This window comes from Colias philodice, chromosome 7 (assembly GCF_061535455.1).
Source record: "Colias philodice isolate Cphi_HAF_F1 chromosome 7, ilColPhil1 Martin Lab GWU primary, whole genome shotgun sequence".
Lineage (NCBI taxonomy): Eukaryota > Metazoa > Arthropoda > Insecta > Lepidoptera > Pieridae > Colias > Colias philodice.
In genome coordinates, this window is record NC_143092.1 from 10147028 (window position 1) to 10171995 (window position 24968).

Here is a 24968-nt window from a genome sequence, read left to right on the forward strand (position 1 = left end):
CTAACCAGTTATTTTTATCTTTCCAGTACTACTAAGTGAGACGATACTGCCCGACGATATGCTGGAGAACAAAACGCTGAAGATCACGGACTTTGGTCTCGCGCGGGAGGTGTACAAGACGACGAGGATGTCGGCTGCCGGCACGTACGCGTGGATGCCGCCTGAGGTATGTTGCAGATGTGTGATTTTATCTAGAGTGCAGTATAGAGATCATTGTGTGCGCTAGTGATGGGCAAGAGATGACAAAAATTATTTTAAATAAGATTGAGTAGCTCTACCCAAGATAATATATGAATTGTGTGAATACCATAAACATTATAATATGTACTAGAAATTAAAACAAATAATAAATAGATATTAGATACATATGTCACAGATGTGTAATAAAATGTTTAATTGTCGATGGAAATAAAATAACAATTCAAGTATCATTCAAAGGAAATACTTATGTATTTTGATGAATTTTAATATTTAAAAGTTCCTTCTGCGATGTGAGAACGTTGAAAGTGTTCATTATAAACTTATCTATAATCATCTACACTACTCGCTACTAGCTTTATGAATGACTGGTGCATTTAATAATTTCCCTTCAAATGCCAATTCACGAAGTCTTCTGCCAACTCTTCCAGGTGATAAAAAACTCCACATTTTCACATGCGTCTGACGTATGGTCGTACGGTGTGTTACTATGGGAGCTGCTCACGGGAGAGACGCCCTACAAGGGCATTGACGCGCTGGCGGTCGCGTACGGCGTCGCTGTTAACAAGCTGACGCTGCCGATACCGAGTACCTGTCCGGAGCCGTGGAGGGTGCTGATGGAAGGTGAGGACGGTTTAAAATTTATAGGAAAGGAAGTCCTTTTCTCCCTAAAATTAAAAATGTCAATCTGTCGATACAAGATTTTGTTAAACAGTGATTGAAATGAAGAGACAGTCACCATAGTCACATTTGTAAAAAGTTATTTAAAACATAAGTTTTGGTTGTAGATTATAGCACATTATGATAATATATCAGTCGTTTATACATTCACACCTCTTACCTCCTTTTCGCTTTGTACTTGAGTTTATTCTAACAATTCGTATCACGTATAATTTCAGCATGCTGGCACTCAAATCCACGCGAGAGGCCACTCTTCCCGGAGATCCTGGACCAGCTCGAGAGGATCAGACAGTCGGAGTTCACGCGCGCACCACATGAATCTTTTCACACTATGCAAGATGGTTGGAGAATCGAAATCGAAGAGGTCCTCCGGGATCTGCGGAGGAAAGAAAAGGTAGGAGAAAGAGCAGGAACAAAACATTGACAAAAAATGCCCCAAAATTTTCCAAAGGGCTGGCCTTAAGTTTTGGAAAAACTTCCGAAAACAAAAGGATTTAAACTTTTGCATTCTTTACCTTACAGAGCTTAAGAATTTGACAGTCTGCACTTTTGCAAGTTGTTAACTATTTTTTTTGAAGTAAAACAGTTACAGTAAAGTAGTTTAATGACCAATTGCATTTAAAGGACCCATCACAGTAATTTGATGATCATTCATGCATTTTACATTTATACGAATATATTTTCACATTTAATCACCGAGAATAAACATTGAAATAAAACTAATAAGTATCTGTTCATTCATCTAAATATATTTAGCTTTATGTACCTATATAAATATTGTTGACTAATAAATAATTATGTTCTCCTATCGCTTACATAGGAATGCAAAACCATAGAAGAGGTTAGTGCTAGCTAACTCTTGTGTTTATTGTATTATGCTAAATTAATTTATTAGAAATATATGCATGTATTTATAGCTAATTCATAAACTTTAATATACGTTTTTTGGACATGATTCTAGAATTTTGTAGTGCGGTAATTACTACTACGGTTTATGTAGATGTTGATATGTTAGCAAGGTTTTAATAGTTTGGATTGTTGTAAAAGTTTATTATTTGTAGCTGTGTTGTTAAACTAAATATGTGTATGTTTATTTGTATGGTATGATTTATTATAGTATTTATAGTCATAAATGTAATGAGGATAATAGTAATAGATTTTTGGTTTTGTGTAAAAGTAGCGCTTTATAATATTCAATAAATTTAATAATTCAATTACATCCCTCCTCCTCCCCTTGACATTAGTTTTATTAATATAAATAGCAACCTTAAAACTTCGAAAACTGTCTCGGAGTTTACAGATGTCAAGCATCACATGATATACACATTTTTTGGTTAAAAATTTAAATTTATTTAGCAGGATACTGTTAGAATCTACAACAATTTTCTCTTTTTCTAGTCTTTCTCTAATCTCTTAAATATTTGTCTCTTGGTACTTTATTCTCACATTTTTGTTTTGAATTTTTACTATCTATATTATAGATCTGGTTATTCTTGTGCAATTTAGTGGCAAATATAGTCACTGAAAGGCTTTTCCTCCAACACTTGTTTGTTTGGGGACCATTTTGCTACTATTTCGTGTTACATTTTTAAGGATCGGTTTCACAGCTTGCTCATAATGTCCCTGGATGCCTTTTTGACACTTAATTTTGACATTGTTTGCCACTTTTAACTAATAAATAAGCTTATCAGAACACAGAAAGCTGTGAACCCGGCCCCTAATTGTACTTTTAAGGGCCGATTTTTCAATGCTTGGATAAAACTTATCCGTCCAATAAAGTATTACACGATAATATTAAAATGTCGCGTAAACTGTCAAAAACGGGCAATTAGAATACGTTTTAAAAATGGTAGTTTTATACATTATTCGACGAATAAGTTTTAACCAAGCATTGAAAAATCAGCCCTAAATCTGTCCATGTGTATATTGTTCCTCTGTGCCAAATTTAACCATGGCAATATCAATGTTTCCAGGAGCTAAGATGTCGCGAAGAAGAATTAACTCGTGCGCAGCTCCAACAGCGGCTCGTGGAACAGAATCTCGCGCAGAAAGAGAGAGAGCTAGAGATGAGAGAGATAGATCTAGCGGCGAGAGAGTTGCATATATTGATCTTCGCGAGTAATATGTCCCAGCAGCCGCCGCAGCCTAATAAGAGGAAAGGTTGGTGCTTTTGTTCAGTTTAAAATACACCACTGATATACTACATATCAATTACTAGTTAATTTTGTTTGTGTGCAGGCTGTTTATGTATTTCCCAAAAATGTTGAAACAAAAATTAATGATTTTGATTGCTATACTGGCAATGTTAATTTTTAAATAATATCAAGGTCCTTACATTAAATTTGTCTTCTTTACCTCGATTACTTTCAATTTTAGATGCTTATTATCCTTTATATCTTGATTTTATATTTAACGTTTCCAATTTGTTAAATGTCTAGAAAAATAGAAATGGTTTTTCGAGTCTTATCTATTCTAAACGATCTACAACGGGTTGTTCCACTCTTATTGTCTATTTTAAACAGTATATAACTGGTCCATTATAAACACTAAACAACATATTGATCCTTCTTGTCTAACCCAATATATTTGTGGTGCATTATAAACGCTAAACAACATAACAATTGATCCTTCGAGTCTAACCTTTAATTCAACATAATTTGCAGGCAAATTTAGCAAGCTAACCCTTCATTTATACTTCTTTCAGGCAAATTTAGCAAGATCCGTCTGCTCAAAAAGGACACAATATCCTCGCCTCTCGACTTTAGGCACACACTCACGGTGCGACCGAGCGACGACGAGGCGAGCGTGAAGCAGTTGGTCGCAGTCGCGAAGGACACGCCGCCCGGGTCACCGGCGATCATGCGGGCGATCGCACGTGAGTGGCGAGCCTTATTTCTGTAGATTACAGAGCGTGCAATTATTCGCAATGTAGTAAAAATACACTTTGAATTTCTCCTGGTTTTTGTCAAATGGCGTCACTTTTTACTATGTTCGTACTGCACAGAATAAAGCCTTTTTTTCTTGTATTAACATGTATTTGTTAGATTTTTTTGCAACTATTTAACAATATGGCTGTTTTGACAGCATTTAACCAGTGTATTTTTGTGTTCACAGTGCCAGCGGACGGCGTGAAGGGCAAGACGTGGGGCCCGTCGACGGGGCACACGCGCACGCGCACGCACCTGCCGCTGCCCCGCCCGCACCGCCCCTCCACCTCCGCGCCGCACCTCTCCCCCGCGCGCCCGCCCCGCGCCCCGCCCGGTCAGTGCACACACACACACACACCGCCCCTCCACCTCCGCGCCGCACCTCTCCCCCGCGCGCCCGCCCCGCGCCCCGCCCGGTCAGTGCACACACACACACACACACTCCATTCTGTTGGCTATACACACTCGATCCTGTTCTCTATATACTTTCGATCCTGTTGTCTATATACAGTCGATGCTGTTGTCTATATTCAATAATCCTGTTGTCTATATACAGTCGATGCTGTTGTCTATATTAATTATAGACAATCGATCCTGTTGTCTATATACAATCGATCCTGTTGACTATACGTACTCGATACTGTTGTCTATATACAATTGATCCTGTTGATTAAATACAATCGAGTCTGTTGTCTATATACAATCAATCGTGTTGTCTATATACAATCAATCCTGTTGACTATATACTATCACTCCTGTTGTCTATATACAATCAATCCCGTTGACTATATACATTCGATCCTGTTGTCTATATACAATCGATCCTGTTGTCTATATACAATCAATCCTGTTGGCTATATACAATCAATCCTGTTATCTATATACAATCAATCCTGTTGACTATATGCATTCGATCCTGTTGTCTATATACAATCAATCCTGTTGTCTATATACAATCGATCCTGTTGACTAAACACAATCGATCCTGTTGTCTATATACAATCAATCCTGTTGACTATATACAATCGATCCTGTTGACTATACACAATCGATCCTGTTGTCTTTATACCATCAATACTGTTAATTAAATACAATCGATCCTGTTGTCTATATACAATCGATCCGGTTGACTATACACACTCGATCCGGTTGACTATACACACTCGATCCTGTTGACTATACACACTCGATCCTGTTGACTATACACACTCGATCCTGTTGACTATACACACTCGATCCTGTTGACTATACACACTCGATCCTGTTGACTATACACACTCGATCCTGTTGACTATACACACTCGATCCTGTCGGCTATACACACTCGATCCTGTTGATTATACGCACTCAAACCTGGTGAGTATATACTCTCAATTTTGATCAGAATGACTACGAGTTCTAACACGAGATTCTGGTGAGTATTCATACACACTCTTGAGTATACCCACTTTGCAAAACTCACATACGTTCTACGTATGTAATATTAACTTTTTTTATTTCTTATCTTAATGAAATTGCAATATTACCATAAATTACTTAAAATTATAGTCTGTTACATATATCTGTGAGTTTGTGCTATATTGGTTAAGCATTGGCAATCTCAATAAGAATGTTAACTTTTTATGAAATGTGTTTTTCCAATATTTTATTACAGGAATAATGTCTAGTCATTATGTTAGTGCATAAGTTATATTTAAATTAACCCGTGACGCGTCCTATGTACAGACGGTTAATCGTAACTCAAAATGGTACTGTAGCGTCCTGCGTAACAACGACTGTTCATAACGCGGCCAATGACTTTGAAGGTCACCCGTAGTACTTACAAGTGAATGTTTCCAGTATAAAAAATATTTCTCTATGCCTTAAACATTTATAATTCGAATCGACACGACTCCGAGACAGGCAATAGAGACCAAAACCACAAAATAAAAAAAAAAGTGAATCATTGATTGAGTTGCGTCATCGGCCATAGTTTGTGACATTTGTCTTGTTCAACGAATATTTGGATTGTGAATTATGCCGAGAGGAATAATTAGATGAGTGATAATTGAGACGTATATTACTGGAAATTTTACGTAGAATACGTTTATGATATTGGTTTTAGGGATATTTGAAGAATACTCAGTGAAAAAGTGTCTCAACTTTTCAGTGCGGAAGACGCAAAATGGCGCTTTTTTTCTTGTTTGTGAATAATGGAGATTTGTTATTATTCATAGTGAAATACGTTGTGTTAAATGTGTGAAAATATAAGTGAATGTATTTGGCAATCGTGTAGTGATATGAAAACGTGAATATGATCATTTGATGACTCAGCATTATCATGTAAGTGTTAGTATGTAAGCAATTAAAATTAAAACAAAAGAAAATCAATTTTTTATAATTTTATAGAAAAAATATATCGTCATGATTACATTTTTATGCTATAACTAGTTTCTTCCTCTTTCCAAAAATATATCATACATGGCATATAATTATAGAACAATAGGGTAAATAAAATTTTCAAACTCGGTAGTCATAAAAAAGCTAGATTTCGTGAACTCCCTTGACACTATCGGGATCGGTGCCGGCTGTGCGCCGGACGCGTCACGGGTTAAGGACGTATCTTCAGTTTTGATAAAATTATGATAGTGTACCCAATTAGAATTACGGTGACTTGATTAATATTGTAATCAATCTTTTTGTATTATTATCCATGGCTTTTGTAAATCTTGTATTATATTTGCGTATATTTCGTAGTAGATAAGATTTTTTTTAACAAGTAGTGCAAGTCACTGCAATTCCAAGAGTACAACCAAACACACATTTACTCATACGTCCATTTTCCAACATAAGACGTGGGCGTTATAATAAGCGAAGTGGAAGAGACGAAGCGAAAGCCGCGCAAGTCGAAGTCGCAAGTTCGAACCCCCAAAGCGAAACCCACCACTGCGGCAAAACGCTGCGGTTCCCACGACGATCTGCTTCGAGACGCGCCAAAACCCCGGCTGCTCTGCCCCATGTTCCCAACCCCCGACCCCCCGGACCCCCTGCACTACGACACGGTGTTCGGCCCGACCCCCCCGACCCCGCCCGTGCACGAGAGGAGGAAGGGCTCGCATGGAGATGTGCGCAACTTTTTGAAAAGTATTCGGTCGAATAGTCTCGCGGGGTTACTGGCGGTGGCGGGGTCGCTGTCGTCCGATACGACGGAGCTGCTGAGGGACGAGTGACGTGACGTGACGTGATGTGACGTGGCGTGACGTGTCGTGTCGTGATGTCATGTTATGTGGCGGTAGGGCAAGGCGTGTTGCGGGAGAGCGGTTGTTATTTGTAGATGTAATAATACATGATGTTTAAAATTAAATAATTGGTATGAATAGTTTTGATAATTTAAAAAAGTTATTCACTTGAAAATGTTTTATTACAGATTAATGATTGATGTATGATATGGCAAAAGCAAATTAATTAATATGTTTTGGTTTATTAAAAATTTAAAAGTAATCTTTATTTGAACATCCGAATAATTTATTTTGTATGCTTTTAGAATTTGGTGACGTTTGTATTCGAAAGGAATACGTAAGCGAACACAATTCATTCCAAAATGTTTTACAAGCAAATTTAAACTCTAATCACAGTACACTAAGGTATGTTTCCTTATGTTTCCACAACGCGCCGTCGCCCTACGTCATCAATTGTATCGAGTCTAAATGCGTCAATAACAGTACAATCGGGTTGCCATATACAGAACATATCATTTGTGTGAACATTCCTCGCGATTGCATTTTTTTAATTATTTTTCTCACAAACTCGCGCTCAGTTACTCGTCCATCGGCTCGTAGATTATGTACATACAGTTCCAAGGTTTTATACTAGTGTGTAAGGTTATAATAAAAATAAATAAAAAAGACTTATTTTCCGCTAGGTTTAGGTTAGGTTATATTTAGTGCGTTTTTTACACGCATGAAATATTAAACGAATTTCGTATTTTTTTGCAACGGGATGATCTTTTTGTACTCCACGTGTTTTTCACAGATGTTAAAGCCGAAGCATTTATCTCGATTATCGACATTAATTTAATGATAGTGTAAGTCATAAATTACTGGCAAAACGCAATATATCCAAGTCTCATAGTCATTTACAAGTTTTTTTATCTCTTAAACGTTGCCAGTAATTTATTAGTTAATCTAGTTGGTAAATAAACGTAAGATCTGTATTTAAGGTTTATTTTAAAAGACTTGACTGAGAATTTTTAGGTATCTTGCCAATTTGTACGGACCCTGGCACAAGTATCGGTCGCGTAGAGTCGACAAAAAAAGTTAAAACACAAAAAATGTACTCGATCGTGATTGATCCTGTGTCCAGTTGAATTTTACTAATTTTGACCCATTTTTTGTTTATTGCTGCTCTAAAGGATCTTCAGACAATCTGCCATATCCTTGTAAGTATTGTTTTCTCAAAGCCATGTTTAATAAATTTCGTATGAAAATGTTTAAAAACGTCACAAATGTAGTTTAAAGTATTGAATTGTGGCAGATGTAGGTATTTTAAGCGATTATCGTATGTGATGTGTCCAGAATGTTTGTGCGTGTTGTAGATTTATTATAATTTTGTAATTTTTTTTATCAGTTTTATTTTTTTTGTGAATTGTAAGCATTTGTTTGCTTCCAGCCTGTTTTATTTTTTAGTTAAGCGCTATGCATGCTTATCAGTTCATAGTAACGCTATATACGGTACAGTATAGAATCTTATATATGTATTTGTTGTACTTACTCGTTAGTATACATCGCTTTGTCTTACACATGTCATATGGCACGCTTTCAAATGTTTACAATGGTCTAATGAAATGTTTTTGGAAGTCTGTTTGATTCTACATTCCATTTTTAATAGCGCAGTTTATGAATACAGCAGCAGTTTGTTAAAGACTCCCCGCATCAGACAGGCTTTCAAGGCGAGACTAGTGTAGAAGTAGGTACTGAATGTAAGATAGTACAAAAGATTTCCGCCGTAACATTCGATAACATAATGTTCCTGTGGTGGTGGACCTTACCGAGAGGCTCAAACGAATTGTCGAAATGTCACCAGAGCGATGATAATCTATATTAAGGCTCTATTTGTAACTTAATCGAATAGAAACTCTTTGGTGATCCGGTTCTCTAGTTTATACTTAATTTCTTTTATATATCAATAAACCTTTTCCATAAAATCGATTCTGGTGTATTCTTTTAACATGGGACTACTAATATGCTAACACACCCCCTAACCGAGTGAGACCGTGCCGATATCAATAAACAAGTTAAAATTATATGAGGTGAAGGTTCAAATGAGAACAGTGAATAGCTTTGGCTTATCTAATCGGGACGCGAAACGATTGGAGGATAACTTTTTAACAAATTGCGAAGTTACAAGTCTCGTGCCATGACAAATGTATTATGCACATGTAAGTATAATAGAATTTTTTATTATTTATTCCGCTTTTTATGTTGCTTTGAACTGTTTGGCATGCGTAGTTACGTTCTATATCACGCGTTTTTATTTGCACATTCATATTATATTATATGCAAGCACAAATGTCGCATTCAAAATGTACTCTATTAGATTGTAGAAAAGTAACCAGACAAATGTAAACCCTAAAAAAATGTATGACACTAGTTTAGTGAAATTAACGTTTTCAATAAAGAGAAATACCTACCCTCTTTTAATACTGTTTTGAACTCATGTTGTTAAAATTATTAATGATATCACCCTATCATCGGTTTCACATTACCATCATTTATTTGATCGCACTGTTGAACCGTGAATTCTAAAACTACCCGCATAATAGCTGTTTAATCATCGACCTTGTATTATTATAAGACAAAACCCAAGATTAAACGATATTTTTTTAAATCCTAAAACTTTTTTGACATTTTTTTTTACAAAAAATAGATCTTATAATAATACATCGATGTTAGTTGCTAATTATGTTGTGAGCACGCACCTAGCCGACTAACGCCTATGTTTCTATTCACATAGGCTGTTTTCCTTACACAGACTTCAGCCCCGAGGACTGGGGTCCGGAGTTCCCGTTGAGCGCCGCGTCGAGATACACGATACCGATGCCCACGCTTTATAGTACGGAAGGTGAGGATTTTTTGTGATTTTTTGGAGTTTTATGTACGAAAAGGGTGGTCTAAGCAGACGGTTTGCGATCTGTAGGGATAGCATATATTATATGTGTGTAGTTCTCTTTGGATTTAAAAACAAACTCAAAAAAAATATATAAGTAGTTTTTTTGACAAGTTTTTTTTTAAACTACCACCCATTTGTCATATTATTTCGTTTGGCTATATATTCAGAGATAGACTTCCTACCACAAGATTTCATTCATTTATTACAAAATCGTCATTTATGTATTAGAATATAATTTAGTCACTTCTACAAAGCACTTTTTTTACACTTTTTCAATACACGAATATTTTTTCAATTTATTCTATGTATGAATTCAGGTGACAAACAAACAGACAAGTTTATCCTGGCATTTACAATAATAGTTTATCATTTTATTAACAATTAACTGAAGCACTATATATTTTAATATAATACACCAAACACTTTCAGGTTACAAGTACAAAAAGCCGAGTATAATCGAACTTGTGTTATACAATATGGCGGCATTACTAGGAGGTGTTGCGGCCGGGTATGACGTCAGAGTGTCTAACGTCAGCCCGTTGCATCCCACGTTGCAACCGCATCGGTGAGAATGTTTAATTGCTTTTTATTTGATAAGAAAATTCGTATTAAATACTTACTACTTTTACTCTTATTGATTTCTTGGCGGTTCTAGTTTTTAGGTAAAACATTTTGTAAAATACTAAAATTTGGCTGATTTCATTCGTCTATTTTTGTGTGCAGACAGCATTCAAATTAAACTTTTTCTCTTGAAATAATGATAATAAATTTGTAAATAATCTTACCTCTAGTTTAGTTTTTCATTATCTATGATGTTACTGAAGACTAATTTTATTCTCGCTAGCATGGGTCATAATGTTTAGTAGTAACTTTCAGGACTCACTACACTTAATTTTCGTTAATTTTTTTTTTCCAATGATATTGCTATCACATACTATTTATTCTTATACTGTTAATAACTCAGGCCCCGGAATCACAGACACAATAGAAAATCTATTGTGTCGTGGACCGATAAGGCCGTTCGGGGCTCAATGGGTTAAATAATAATAAACATTATAATTTCAGTGCGGAACTAGAAACGGACGCATTACTACCGGCGTACGACAGTTTCGGTTTCGCGCACAACACGTACCACGGGCCCACGAGGCACTTGCGGGCGCCGCTCACACATTTAGCTGATCCAGTACGTATACATTATTTAGTTACTTATTTGTCATTGTATATAGGTGTTAAAAATCTATATTTTTGACGTGACAACGTCTTATAATTCGATAAAGCCGGCTGCACGCACGAAAAAATATGACTCATGCGGCGTTACCTCGCTCTGAGGCGTTTCATGTAAGGCTTGAAGTGCGAGCGAGAGCGCGGAACGAGCGACAAAGAAGCACAATCGGACGTTGTCACGTTCAACTATCGTCAGTAAACCGACTTTACAGACAACCAATTTTTTGTCATGTTCTATTCTTATATGTTTATGCAAAGTACGATGTCTTGCTGAAAGCTTAGAATACTCTTGCTTGATTTGCAATAACTACGTGTTGTGTCAATTTCTTCTTAAAAGCTTTTAAGCTAAGCTAATGAAGCCTTTTGATAAAATAAAGATTCGGTGTAATAGTTACTTTATTGACAAATTGAAAAAAAGAAGAGATAGAAAAAATTATATACATAATAAAAATCTTGATAGTGTACTCAACAATTTCCAACATAATTGATCCACGATTTCCTTCCAGATAACGAGCCTACAAACCGTCGAACCGAAACCGCTCCGTTTCACGGACTCCCCCTCCCACTACGCCCACCCCTCCCCCTCCTCAGGCTACACGCACTCTGCCCAACCCTCGGGCACGTCTGGTCTTGGCACCAATTACACCTCCACACAACCCACCCCCTCCCCAAGACGGACCTCCTCCACGTCAGACCATTTAGCAGACCTCTACCATAACTACAGGGAGAACTTTCAACCGTCCCCGTCGCAAGATAGGGTCCAAGACTTCTATTATAGACCCGAATATCCGTATGATAGAACAGCGGATTATGTTGTCAAACATCCGTATTATGGGTACGATGAATGCTCCTTCGAGTATAGAGAACCAACGCCCGATTATAGACCGTTTACCCATAGACGGACGCCATCAAATTCTTCGACATCTAACTCGCATCCCGAAGAATTTTCGCCGTCAAGACAGTTTCAGAAGTATCCGAAAAATAGAGAAGACTATAGGAGTCCGAAAACGGAGTATCCGAGAAAGAATGACTATTCGCTGCCGAGGGATTTCTACAGGGAACAAGCAGAGGTGGAAAGACCGGCGAATCTAGGGTTGGAATTAGCGCCTACTAAGTTGAGGTAATTATTACCTTTATTATTTACAAACCATTGAAAAATAGTCAAAGTAACATAACAATTTATTAGACAAAATGGCAAAGTGGTACAGCAAGGAATGAATATTTTAAATATGAAAGTGTTTTTGGTTCACCATCGTAGCAATTTCATGAATGCTTTTTTATTTTATAGGATAGTTAGCAGGCTAGACATTAGGCTAATTTTTACTATAGCAAAACATTTATGTGATGCACATTTGAAACACAACGAAACTTTTTCATGAAATTTTTACACGCATGACTATTCCTGTTATTTTATTTGCCCACACGAGTGAAGCTACTATATAACAGAAAAAAGTTTCAGTCCGTATTTTTGCGTGGAACCCAGACGGACTGCAGTCTTCTATAGTTTTATCATATTACTAGCTGCTCCGCGTGGTTTCACCCCCCGTGGCCCCATTCCTGTTGGTCGTAGCGTGATGATATATAGCCTATAACCTTCCTCGATAAATAGGCTATCTAACACCGAAAGAATTTTTCAAATCGGACCAGTAGTTCCCGAGATTAGCGCGTTCAAACAAACAAACTCTTCAGCTTTATAATATTAGTATAGATTAAAAAAATACATATTTTATAACTAAACAAATTACTACAGGTCAAGTCTAAAAAAGTACAAGAAATCATCCGCGTCCGGGGGTAGTTCGGGCGGGGGTACTCCTACCAACCCCACACCACCGGACAGTCTCACTAGCGAAACGGACAGCTCGTATGTGTCCGCTAGAGACGTGTCGAGTGGGAGCCAGTCTAGAGTCAGGTGAGTCTTTAAAACGTGTTTAAAAAACATGTAAATAAATAATACTGTAAACAAATATTCCTCAAACTCAGACATTTATTCAATTAGACTTCCTCTAAAATCACTATTATATCATAACATAGATAAACCATTTTCCACCCAATAGAAAATTATTTGACACGGCAAAATATGCCTAAAGGTTATGTAGAACGAAACAGTGTTAAGTTGACTTGACAAATAAATTCTGTTTACAGGGCGCAAAACACAAACAATAATTAATTAAAGTAGTTTAATAGCACTGAATAACTTGTTCTTAATTGCTCAGTGAAAACAAATATTAACATACATTACAGATTCAGTCCGGAAACGATGGAGGGTCACCTTGAAAGGCGACCTTCGAGGCACTCGTAGCGAAGGCTCAAGAAGTTCGACGACTATCTCGTGTGACGTCGGACTGTTCTACTTTCCATGCATCCGGGATGCTACAGAAACATCGAGGATGAATGGGAAATATTGAGGATGCTTCAGTAAATATTGAAGATGCTTCGGAAATGTCGAGGATGCGTAGGAAATATCCACGACGCATCAGAAAACATCATGGATACTTTAGCAATTCTCGGATATGGCATATTTACGTAGCTTTCGAAAGGTGTTTTGTAAAACATGTTGATTTGGATTTGAGAGTCAATGGTGACTGTTTGTTTTGACTTTCAGAAACAACGGACTTTCTGAATATTATTTTTCTGGATATGACACTTTTTAATGATATAATATTTACGTGAAGTCGATAAACGTATGGGACTGATGTTATAGCTTCAGTTTAAATATATTCAGTGTGTATGTTTTTTGGTTGTGTGTAATATTTATGAAGGTTAAATTAATTTTTTGGGAGAATTATATTAATATTTCATATGTATAAATAAGTAAAAGGGATCAAAACTTAAAATCAAATCTTTGTGTTTATGAGTTTAATTATTTCAAAATCCAAAAGAATTATGTTTCCTTCTGACTTTTACAGACATTTTTTTAGTTAGTAATGTTAAAATAAATTACATATATTTAACTCCTTAAATATTTCACACATTACAGAAAATATATGGCAAGTTACGGCGTTAACACGAAATTAAAAACTTAGAACGCTTAATTGAATATTTTTAACGTAAAAAAATTAATTTAAACTTTTTATAACTAAATTTGTCGAATATTTCATTGGATTTGGTTAATGAATATCTTAGTCATATTGTTGTCCTGTTCTTGCAGTGTAAAATATAAAAGTTAGAGCAGGACAGACCTCAATTAGTATTTTTATATAGAGATTGTGTTCATTATAATATTGCTTTTTTTTAATGTAAATCCTTGAGAAAAAATTGGGCTTTTTAACATTAATAACAAGTTACATTCCGATTGATTTAATGCAAATAAAAATAAAATTAATTTCGTCTCAATCGATGACAAATGTCTAAAAGGGAGGAATTCTTATCTCAACCCCAATGCAATGCAACGTTTTTTTCGCAAATTTAAATCAAGACAAGACTACTGCGAAACATGGATAGGATTTAATTAATTTTACATACATACTTTAGACGTTAAAGAATCTTACTAAAAAGCGCCAGACTTCTGTATTAAAAAGTGAACGTTCAAAAATCATGTGCATCTTAAGGCAGCTTTTATCTAATACGGGATTTGTGATTAAAATATATAAACGATATTTATATTGTGACGATAGAATATTTTTGTGAAATCAAAGTCTTCAGAGTTTGAACTTGGATGTAATATTTTAATTTTAGCAAATAAATTATGTAATAATTATTAGCCTCGAATATCGGCCCGGGAAAATCGATTAGATTGGGCTTAGTAAGTTTATTTATCGAGTTAAGACTAGCTATCTGTATAAATTTAATTGTATACTCTATATATATATGTTAGAAATAAGTTGATGAAAACTATCGAAGACGACACGAGTATTTTTTTTTTGAAACAATTTTTTAAGCAATATATAGGCACAAAAGTATATAATGTACAAAGTGTAAATACCGCGGTGTACAAGCTTCATTAATTTAACTGGCATTTATGTTTTGTTTCTCGTAAATAAATAGTACAAATATGTTAAGGTATATAATATTGTAATCGTTGTGTGTATATTTGGAACTTAATTGTATGTATTTGTATCGTATGCGTTTTGTACAAACAGAATAGATATTTTTTACTAAAATATCATATTTTGGTGATCGATACGGTGATGTCACGTTGGAGCGAGGCTAGGACAATAAAATTACGATTTGTTTTCTCTTTTTCAATGATATTTCTACCTATCTAGCTCTTATCAATAATAATATTCATAAAACAAGATTATTTGTTCTTCCATTTCCTTTCGCTATCTGAAATACTAGATTTCTAAGAACCGGATTTTAATTGAGTTTCGTCGTTTCGTTTGATAATAAAAAAGCCTTTTTCGATAAGAATTCTATGTCATTGTTATTTTATGAGATTTTTTTTTAATTACGTTGAAACTTTACGATATTTTAAAATGCAACACTTTGCAATGATCACGTTTATTCTTCACTATTTATTTATAAAATAACGTTTTGTTGTACATTTAATCTTGTTGCATTATCTATACAAATTAAAATAAATTGTTTACTGTTTCTCTCTTTCAGAGATTTATTTAAACAATATTACTTTTTCCTCTTTTAAAACTGTTTGTCGCTCTAGCGTCGCACCGTATCGTCACCGGTACTGTAGTCATAGCAGCTTTTGTATTCACAATGTTGAAATAGGAAGAATCGAAGTTACTAGTCTTGATATTCGCGGTATAATTATACTCAATATAAAGTTTCTTTAATCGACAAATAAAAAAATAGTATAAAGTTCCCTTTTTAGATTTTAAAATGAATATATTGAAATCGAATTGATATTATTATTTTTGGGTAAGTGCAAAATAGGTATAGCATAAGTGTCGATTATTGAAATTCTATATTTTGTAATAACCGATAACAATATATTGATATTAAATATGATAAAGTTTTGGTTTCGTAACGTATTGTTGCCTGTTTTATGCTAAAACAAAATTTTTCACACACAATAAATGAAAAGAAACGATTGGCTTAATTCAATTTTGTTTATAACATTTATAAGAATACTCATGTACTAGTATTAAAACAGGCGATGTAATTGAACGTTATCTCCGTTAAAAAACAAACATCTTTAAAATTTATGTGATTTCCAGCAGGTAAAATGTATTGAAATGTATGTGAAATGAAATATGAAAATGAATATAATCTCGCTAAATTGTAAGATACACAAAGTGGGTGTTTTATTGTACGGCGTATGTTTAGTTATCGGCATCGACACGCCCGCGGAGGTGACGTTACTAAAGTGTTAATCGCTTTATCACTCGTGTTAAAATTAAATGTAAGGTGTATATCAAAAGTAATATTAACATTAGCTTTGATATTATTAGCGAAACCAGTGCCTAATGTTTGCTGGGGAGGTATTTTGAGATTTTGTAACTGAATTGTGTGGTAAGGAATTGGCTTTTACTGTGAATGCGAGGCCAGTAACACTTTTTTATTATTATTCGTTTTAAAATAGACTCGACTTTGTGCATCGTAGACAATAGTTTTAATAGATCTAGCGATCTATGATTTTGCAACAGTCGAGCCATATCGTCGAATTATTTTATCTATGTGCAATATGCGGTAATTTTTTGCGTCCATTTATGTTTATTTTTTTTTATACGTCGTGAAACAGTATTGGATTCAGTATTCGAGACTTGAAATTATTTTTCTATTATATATTTGATATTCAACGTAGATTATGTAAGTAGTGTTTAATTTGAGCTTGTCTGTGCCAATATCGTCCAGTGCTTTTTTTATTTTTGTTAGTACAAACCAAAACCTAACCAAATTATTTTAAGAATCTCTTGTAATTATTAAGTTTCAGATTAGTCACAAATTATTATTTTCTCGAGTCAACGAAACGAACACTGTATATATTCACGGCGCGATTACTTAAAAACTCTAGTCTTGTAATGTTTATTTGAATTTTGTTTGGTTAGACGGCTGGTTGTGTCCTTTACACGAGCCGGATTACAATTTTTTTAATGAAATTTGTACTCGAATAACTTTACTTGAAAGTTTGAAGCCATGGCGGGAGTGTTCCCGAGTAGTAACAGTAATTTGGCTCGTGTAAAGTGCACTGATTCGGGCATTCCATTATTTTGAACGAAACATTCCATATAGGTGAAGTGATATTGTGCTCATTGTAAGCGTTAGAATGTATTCTCGAAGGTTCTGTGTGCCAATGTATGGGGAGAATGCCTTACGTCTGTACGTTAAACCGACAAATAAAATAGATTAAGCTTTTTACATTGTCTTATTATTTTACCTGTATTTTTCCTTTACCAGAAAAGCAGACAGAATGTAATTGTTATTTATTTATTATTAGTACGAGATCCCACAGCATTTTAGTACGTTCATCGTTTTATGCTTAAACCAAAATTTTATGTCCAGGATAGGACTCCTACTAATATTATAAATGCGAAAGTTTGTGCGGATGGATGTGTGTGTTTGTTACTCTTTATCGCAAATACCGCTGAACTGATTAAAATGAAATTTATCACACATATAGAGGGTAACTTAGATTAACACATTGGATAGGTTTTCTCCCGGAAATCCCACGGGAACCAGTTTTTCTATAAAACGCGGGCGAATGTCACGCTGTGGATAGTTTTACATCTCATAGATTTATAAGAACCTCAAATGTATCAGTCAAGCGCAGATATCTACATAATTAAGAGAATATAGGTATGTCTACTATGTGGTCTAGTATAATGGCTCTTCGTAGCCTCGTGCAAACACAGTTATGATTTCCATCCATTTATACTTTCATAACGCACATTTTGAATCATAATATATCGAAATAGCTGCGCTTTGCGGTTTCACCCACGTGGCTCCACTGACCGCTCCTGTTGGTCTTGCCTGCCTTCCTCGATAAATGACCGAAATAATTTTTCAAATCGGACCATTAGTTCCTGAGATTAGCGCGTTCAAACAAACGAACTTTTCAGTTGTATAATATTAGTAGGTATAGATTAAAGCTATTTTTTCTATTAATTTCATACAAATAAATACTTAACTAACTAAAAAAATCGATTAGAAAAAAATTAATTAAAAATTCTTGCGGCCTGACTGGCAACCTAGTCCATAATATATGTCCATAATAATCTATGCTCCTAAGTCCTAATTATAAATATACATAGAATCTTGGTTCTAGCAAAAAAATCGTTGAACGCACTAAAACGCTGTGGGGCTATAATACCTATTATGTTGAATAATAATTCAAGACATGCTTATACTGTTATTGTCATTATAGTGCAGTTAACAGTTAGGTGTTTGATAAGGGTGCAGGTGGGAAGTAAATGAAAGATAAAGATACAAGTATAAAAAGAACAATTTATTCTCTGGATAACTATATTAATATTATTACGTAGTGCAAAGTATAAAATATATCCACTTATAAAATTGTGTCTTACACGCTATTTATTTACATAACTGCAAAAATTTGCGTCTCACGAGACGATAAAAACTTTGTTCAATGATTCATCTTCACATAATTATACATTATTCAAAATAAAGATAATAATTCTAAGTTCACATAGTTATTATGTTCATAACTTTTATAAAAGCAAAGTCAAAGAGCCACTCGAATTTTTAAAACCATCTGGTTTGGAATAAGGAATTCATAATTTTGGTTTTAAACCGAATCTTATTTCTAATCATTAGATAATAAACAAAAATATCACAAGGTTTAATCTCTAAATTCGTACTCTACGATTACTGACTAGTGGAATATCTTTAAATGCATCATCTTAGGGCCAGAGCCGATTCTGGGACACGGTACAGCTTCCCAACCGAAATTTAGTTGTTCAATATCATTTTGATAATCGCCAGTTCTTGAGAATATGCCATATGCCAAAAGCATCTCGATTTAATAGTTTGACTTTCCCCTTAAGTTTCAGAACCCCCCCGCTTGTCACACTTTGCATTTAAAACAGATCACATTTTAAGCAAATATCATAAAAATAAATATTTTATATTTTATTATCCAATATGTTTTCTAGCTGCATATTTTTGAAAGAACTTAACCTTAATCGTAGATGCTTTCACCTTAATCGTGTTAATGACTCCTGCTATGCCGCACAAAATATGAACTCATATTTTTGCGTAGGTACTGCGTACTGTAAATACTGTGACATTTTAAATTACATACAATGAAGTGTCTGCTTAGACACCAAAGGAAACAAAAGTTCAATTTTCCATGGCACGCAACAAAAGCGGGCGATCGCATCACGCCTCGCCTGGCGACTTGCCAAAAATATCCGTTCAACGAAGATTTATCTCCGAGCCTCATTTCCAATTTGTGTATCTCATTTAGTTATTCCTTATTTGAGCAGTTTCTAACATAAAAAATTGGATTACGTACCACAGAAAAAAATAGATTACATAGAATATATTAAATCATATTTTATTTTATAGCATGCATAAAGCTGAAAACACTTCAGCCTTGATAAGTTAGCTATCATTCTATTCATCGTTGTTCAAGGGCCTGTGGCTGAACTTTTCATATTTGCACTCTCGGTGGTCGAGTGCTTCAGTCAATAATTGGACAGACTATCCTATACGCAAACAGAGATAAAGCATATCGCAATAATTTCAAGTTTTCAAGCAAAGCGTGAGTTTTATTAACCCGCAATATACAAATAAACTTAGCATTTCAAAACTTGTGTAGGATTCAGACGTGAGCGAGACAGGAAAAAAAATATTTGCATTAAATTTGCATATACGTTGTTAGTGACGTAACGGCGAAAGGGAACGAGCAACGGAAATTTAAATACAAAAACTAACTCATGCGGTACCAGTTCGAAACTGTGTGAAATGTCCTAAATAACTGCAGCCGTTTCCTGGCTATTTCATAGCACAGTTTACTCCTTCCCGTCGTTTTGTTCCATCACCAATATTTGCAGCTATATTTCAGCCGCTAGTCTCGCTTGACAAATTCATTAGCGGCACGTTAGAATATCTCAGAATTTGTCGACAGGTTCACCTTTGGTATTTACTTAGCGATGTTGTTTCAAATATATCTATTTTATACAATTGAAGAATATGAATCACCTAATTTCATTTCCTACGTTGTAAAGATGAAAATCAAATATGTGTACGGTCCCTCAACACTGCTATTGTTACAACTGTACAAATAGCTGTTACCGGCTACCGAACTAAACTTGTTTTTGTTCCTGCCATAAATAGTCCACACGCGGTTCCGCCGAAGAATTTGTACCTCTGCCCTCTTGTCTAGATTACACACACAGCTTATCAATTTGAATTAATTTCACGAACCTGTATCCATTTGCAAACTCGTTTTTATTATACAAAAAAGAATAATTGACACGGAACTACTCGCCAGTAAAAGCATACTTTAGATAATACTAATTGACGTTATTTTATTCAATATATTTTCAAGAACTTGCAGATCGATTTCTATGCACCTACTGACCCGATTTCAAGAAATTTGGCAGGTAATTTTATTTAAAAATTGCCATGGTGTACTAAATCTCTTTAGATCCATTTAAAATATTTAATATTATTAAACTATTAAGTACTTTTTTAATTGCCTTTTAATATTCACAATCTCAATAAAAAATTATAATCTACGATTATAGCAAAATAATTCACGACATCCATAAAAATATACATTAATTATAACTTAAAATGGCATGCAATTCAAGGTACTTGCATGAATTTAAAGTAATTCCAATTGTTACAAATGAAAAATACAAATGCGACGAAAAAACAATGTGAAAATAAAATAATACATTCGTGTCTGATGAGACTGCTTGTTCCTAGGTTCCTTCTTTTTGAATTGTTCATCGGGGCTGTTTGTTTCGCAGATAATATAAATGTTATCTATGACCGATGCATTATTTTTGCGAAATCTACAATGTTGATCTATACAGATTAGTTTATTCATTTTATGTATCTTTCACTTTTCATTTTATGTTACATACTGTAGAATCCGTACCTGGCTAAGTAAATAAAAACGGTAGGTCCCTAACGGGAATACGGAATACCTACGTTCAATTAAGAATAAAGCCTTTCTCTGTAACGTTAACTGTATAAATGAGAGTGCAATGCGAAGAATTGGGATCAATTCGTGGACGCGACCGATTTCTGAACAATGTTACTGATAACAAAATCAATTGATAGTTCATTATCAATTGACTGCATAATTACACTTTGTTAAGCAGTCTATCCCTCCACATTGTTATGTTAAACTAAATAAGTTGAAGGTCACGCAATTTCGTCCCTAGTATCCTTTAATATTAGAATCAGTCTTGCATACATTGAGATCGTATCGGCATTAGAGCCTTTCAGCTAACAAGCTAAACTATATACTTATAGTCGTAACGAAAAGGTCGACGACATAGGTTCAGACGAATATTTATATCTATTGACCTTGGAAAGGACAGGAGACTACGCTCCGCCGGCCGGCGGGTACCTACACGGAGTATGAAAACAAAATCAATATTCAACCACTGTTAGATCTCTCTTCTATATGCTGCTTCATACACACATATATTCACTTGTTAAAACCCATTTATCTTTTCATATTGATCATACGGCTTTAACTAAAACTAAATTCCAATATATTGTGAGACTTATCGAAAATATTGGCATGAAATTAAATGATTTATAGGCGGAAGATTGTAAAAACGAGCGATACGTGGGTTTAAGATATTTTATATCTAAGGCTATGTTCTTACAAGTTTTTCATTTAATACTTTTCCATAGCCATGCCATTTTGCCAGTAACAATAATTATTTCTACGATAACAGGCACTCGATTTGTGGCAGTTTTCACTTTTATATTAGCTCATTTGGAGTGTGGTATTGTCACTATCTTATCTCTATCCTGGCGCGTAAACGTAGATATAACTTGTTATTAACTACTAAATAATGTAAGCAAGAAATTTTATAAGTATTTTTGCCCTAACCCTACACAATAACTGTTTCCGAAGCCTTACAATATTTCAGAGGTTAAAGCTCGTTTTCAACATTGCATCGCCTCGACTACGAGGCGCCCATTTTCATCGTATTTATTTTCATTGATCGTAATTTGAGATTCGCATATGATCGTGACTGTTATACCGAAAATATTTAAATTATAACACAAAACTAATGTCGGCATTTACAATAACGGGAGCCATAAAACCTGAGGTAACATAAACAAATAAAAACTTATTTTCGTTCTCTACTACACAACATGCAATAGTCAAGCATTTACAGCGAACCTGCCGTTGGACAATACACATACAATACTATATTTTATATTGTTAACACTACTGCCACAAATAATTATACTTATTAGGAATATTATGAATAATATTATGTATATAGGGATAGGATAAGGGTTGTTGTATATAGAAAAAATAGAGAAATATACAATACACTATTTAAACATGAAATTTATTAATGATAAAAAAACATACAATGCTTGTTTTACACAAAATAAAATACCTGGAGGGTTACGGGCGGAGGCGGGGAGCAGGCGGGCCCCGCTCCGCCCGAGCATAATACATATTCGACAGGTCCATACATAGTCAAATAATAAAATATCATACGATAAAGTACACATATATGATAATGTAAGCCAACTCTACTCACAGGTAGTCATGTTGCGCTCTCGCCAGTATAAAACTATATTAAATCTTACAAAAATACTTATGTGACTAATTTGAAATGCACATAGAGGATCTCGCGTCTCGACTACAAAAATATTCTTGAGATTGGAATGGAAATCTTTAAGCTTTGGGCCACCCAATAATCACAATGGAACGGCGTTCATAACGTCCGTCGACCTAATTGTTATTTCTCTTTTGAGTCTTAAAACTAACGGATAGAACCTGGCCGTTGAGCGTGTAACCGTTCAGGGCCTGAATGGCCATCGCCGCCTCGTCATACTCACGCATGTTGACGAAAGCGAATCCCCTATTTTTCTTGGTCTCCGGATCTTTGATAACTTTAATAGAATCTATCGCACCGTAGGGGCCAAAGAGCTGCCACAGGGCGAGCTCCTCCGTGTCCTCCCCGATGTTGTATACATACACAGTGGTCTGGTGCGGCGCCGGCGTGCCCAGCAGCGGCACGGGGCTGGCCGGCGCGCCCAGCAGCGGGATGGGCGTGTGGTTGGTGGCCGCCATCGGGTTGAACCGCTGCTGCCCCTTGTTGATGAACGGCAGCGCCTTGCCCGGCGACGGCAGCAGCGGCGGCGGCGACGCCTGCGGGAAGCCCGGCGCGAAGGCCGGCGGCCGCGACCCGAACGCGGCGCTCAGGTTCGTGCCGTTGAACGCGGGCGTGGTGCCGTTGAACACGGCCGCGGCCCCGTTGTACGCCAGCGGTGTTGTCGCCATGCCGATTCTCTGAATAGGTCTGGGCGCATTCTTATTCGCGTTAGGTTTGTTCGCGAACTTGACAACTATGGGTCCAGCGCCAGCTATCGGTGTCTGCCCATTCAGATGTTGAATTGCGTCTTCGGCTTGCTGCCTGGTCTCGTAGCAAACGAAGGCGATGCCTTGCGAGACGCGACTGTTCGTGATGATACCGAACTGACCGAAGAGACCGTTCAGTCGTTCGAGCGTCATGTCTGGAGGTAGATTACTAATGTAGAGATTCGATTCTGTATCTGGCTTATGGCTAACCTTATTTTCTGGATTGAGCAGAGCGAACGACACTTTGAGAGTCTTTCCTTGCATCAATAGGCCATTGAAGGCGGCTCGCGCCTTCTCGGCATCCTCGTGCTTCTCATACTCCACGAACCCGTATCCGCGGTTCGCTATGAGCTTACAGCTCTCGATCTTTCCCATTGCAGAGAAGAGCGCGTACATCATATCCCGCGTCATCAGCTCCGGAATATAGTTGACCATGAGTTTCGTCGGTGACACATTGGCGTCGACGCCGCCATTCTCATTCATATCGTTTTTTATCATTGTTCTTAATTATGTACGAACTACACTACAGGAACCGAAATACTAAAAAATAACACTGATCGTAGTTAGTTAATTCATTTGCCACTTGTAAACTTAACAAAGAACAAACAAAAGAACCTAAATTGTACGAAAACGCCAACTACACAACGCCGGTTCACAAGTTCATCATCACACGACACACGAACAACTCGAACAAGTTTGTTTTTTGGAATGTTACCAGAACAATACTGCTATTTATGAAAATGTGATGTGTATGTTACATTTCTGACTAATTATTTAAATAATCTTATTTTTTTATGGACAAAATCAATAAATAGGTAACTATCAATATTGCACGTGTTAAATTTTTGTACTGATGACAATTAGATTCTATTTTTTGTAAAAATACGTGGCAATTTGCAATGTCAAGAAATCTCTTCTTTGCATTTTTGTCACCAGTGCAAACTTAGCACCCCATCAATGGAATTTTGGGTCGAAAATGACCTTGATCGTTAGGTCCCCGTTAGGTCCTTTAAGGTCCCACAATTTTTTCGTTAGGTCCCCTTTAGTTTTTTTTTAAATAATTTTTTAAATTTTAGGTATAAAAAAAAATGCACTTTAGCACCCCATCCATAGAATTTTGGGTCAAAAATGACCTCAATCGATAGGTCTCCGTTAGGTCCTATAAGGTCCCACAATTTTTTCGTTAGGTCCCCTTTAGTTTTTTTTTAAATAATTTTTTTTTAATTTTAGGTATAAAAAAGTTACACTTTAGCACCCCATCCATAGCAAAATTGGCAAATTTTATCAAAATCGTATTCTTTACCGTTAGGTCCGTATGGGCTCATCATTGAAATTGTTGAATTATTTATTTTATTAAA

At 35.7% G+C, this 24968-nt stretch overlaps 3 protein-coding genes across 3 annotated transcripts in view; 2 read left to right on the forward strand and 1 right to left on the reverse strand.

The window, feature by feature from the left end:
- Nucleotides 1–17432, forward strand: part of slpr (mitogen-activated protein kinase kinase kinase slipper) — a 54652-nt gene extending 37220 nt beyond the window's left edge. The window contains exons 2-13 of the mRNA XM_089697640.1: nucleotides 27–166; nucleotides 630–822; nucleotides 1098–1273; nucleotides 2853–3039; nucleotides 3584–3754; nucleotides 3994–4140; nucleotides 9816–9905; nucleotides 10383–10518; nucleotides 11019–11136; nucleotides 11684–12297; nucleotides 12928–13086; nucleotides 13419–17432. Coding sequence (XP_089553766.1) covers nucleotides 27–166; nucleotides 630–822; nucleotides 1098–1273; nucleotides 2853–3039; nucleotides 3584–3754; nucleotides 3994–4140; nucleotides 9816–9905; nucleotides 10383–10518; nucleotides 11019–11136; nucleotides 11684–12297; nucleotides 12928–13086; nucleotides 13419–13476 — 2189 coding nt within the window. The 3' untranslated portion in view covers nucleotides 13477–17432. The remainder of the gene's footprint in view (nucleotides 1–26; nucleotides 167–629; nucleotides 823–1097; nucleotides 1274–2852; nucleotides 3040–3583; nucleotides 3755–3993; nucleotides 4141–9815; nucleotides 9906–10382; nucleotides 10519–11018; nucleotides 11137–11683; nucleotides 12298–12927; nucleotides 13087–13418) is intronic.
- Nucleotides 4156–8992, forward strand: LOC149487321 (uncharacterized; the record flags this gene model as incomplete). The annotated part of the gene is made up of 2 exons (XM_089697312.1): nucleotides 4156–4222; nucleotides 6639–8992. Coding segments are annotated over 2 exons (444 nt in total), but the record flags the coding sequence as incomplete, so codon positions are not given.
- Nucleotides 17433–22562: 5130 nt separating the features above from the next.
- Nucleotides 22563–24462, reverse strand: fne (ELAV like RNA binding protein found in neurons). The gene has a single exon (XM_089697604.1). It carries the CDS (start codon nucleotides 24106–24108, stop codon nucleotides 22981–22983), a length of 1128 nt encoding a protein of 375 aa, XP_089553730.1. The 5' UTR covers nucleotides 24109–24462; the 3' UTR covers nucleotides 22563–22980.
- Between the last annotated feature and the right edge of the window lie 506 nt (nucleotides 24463–24968).

Excerpts from the sequence above, each read along its gene's own strand:
- fne (XM_089697604.1), bottom strand. The coding sequence starts at position 24,108 with ATGATAAAAAACGATATGAATGAGAATGGCGGCGTCGACGCCAATGTG.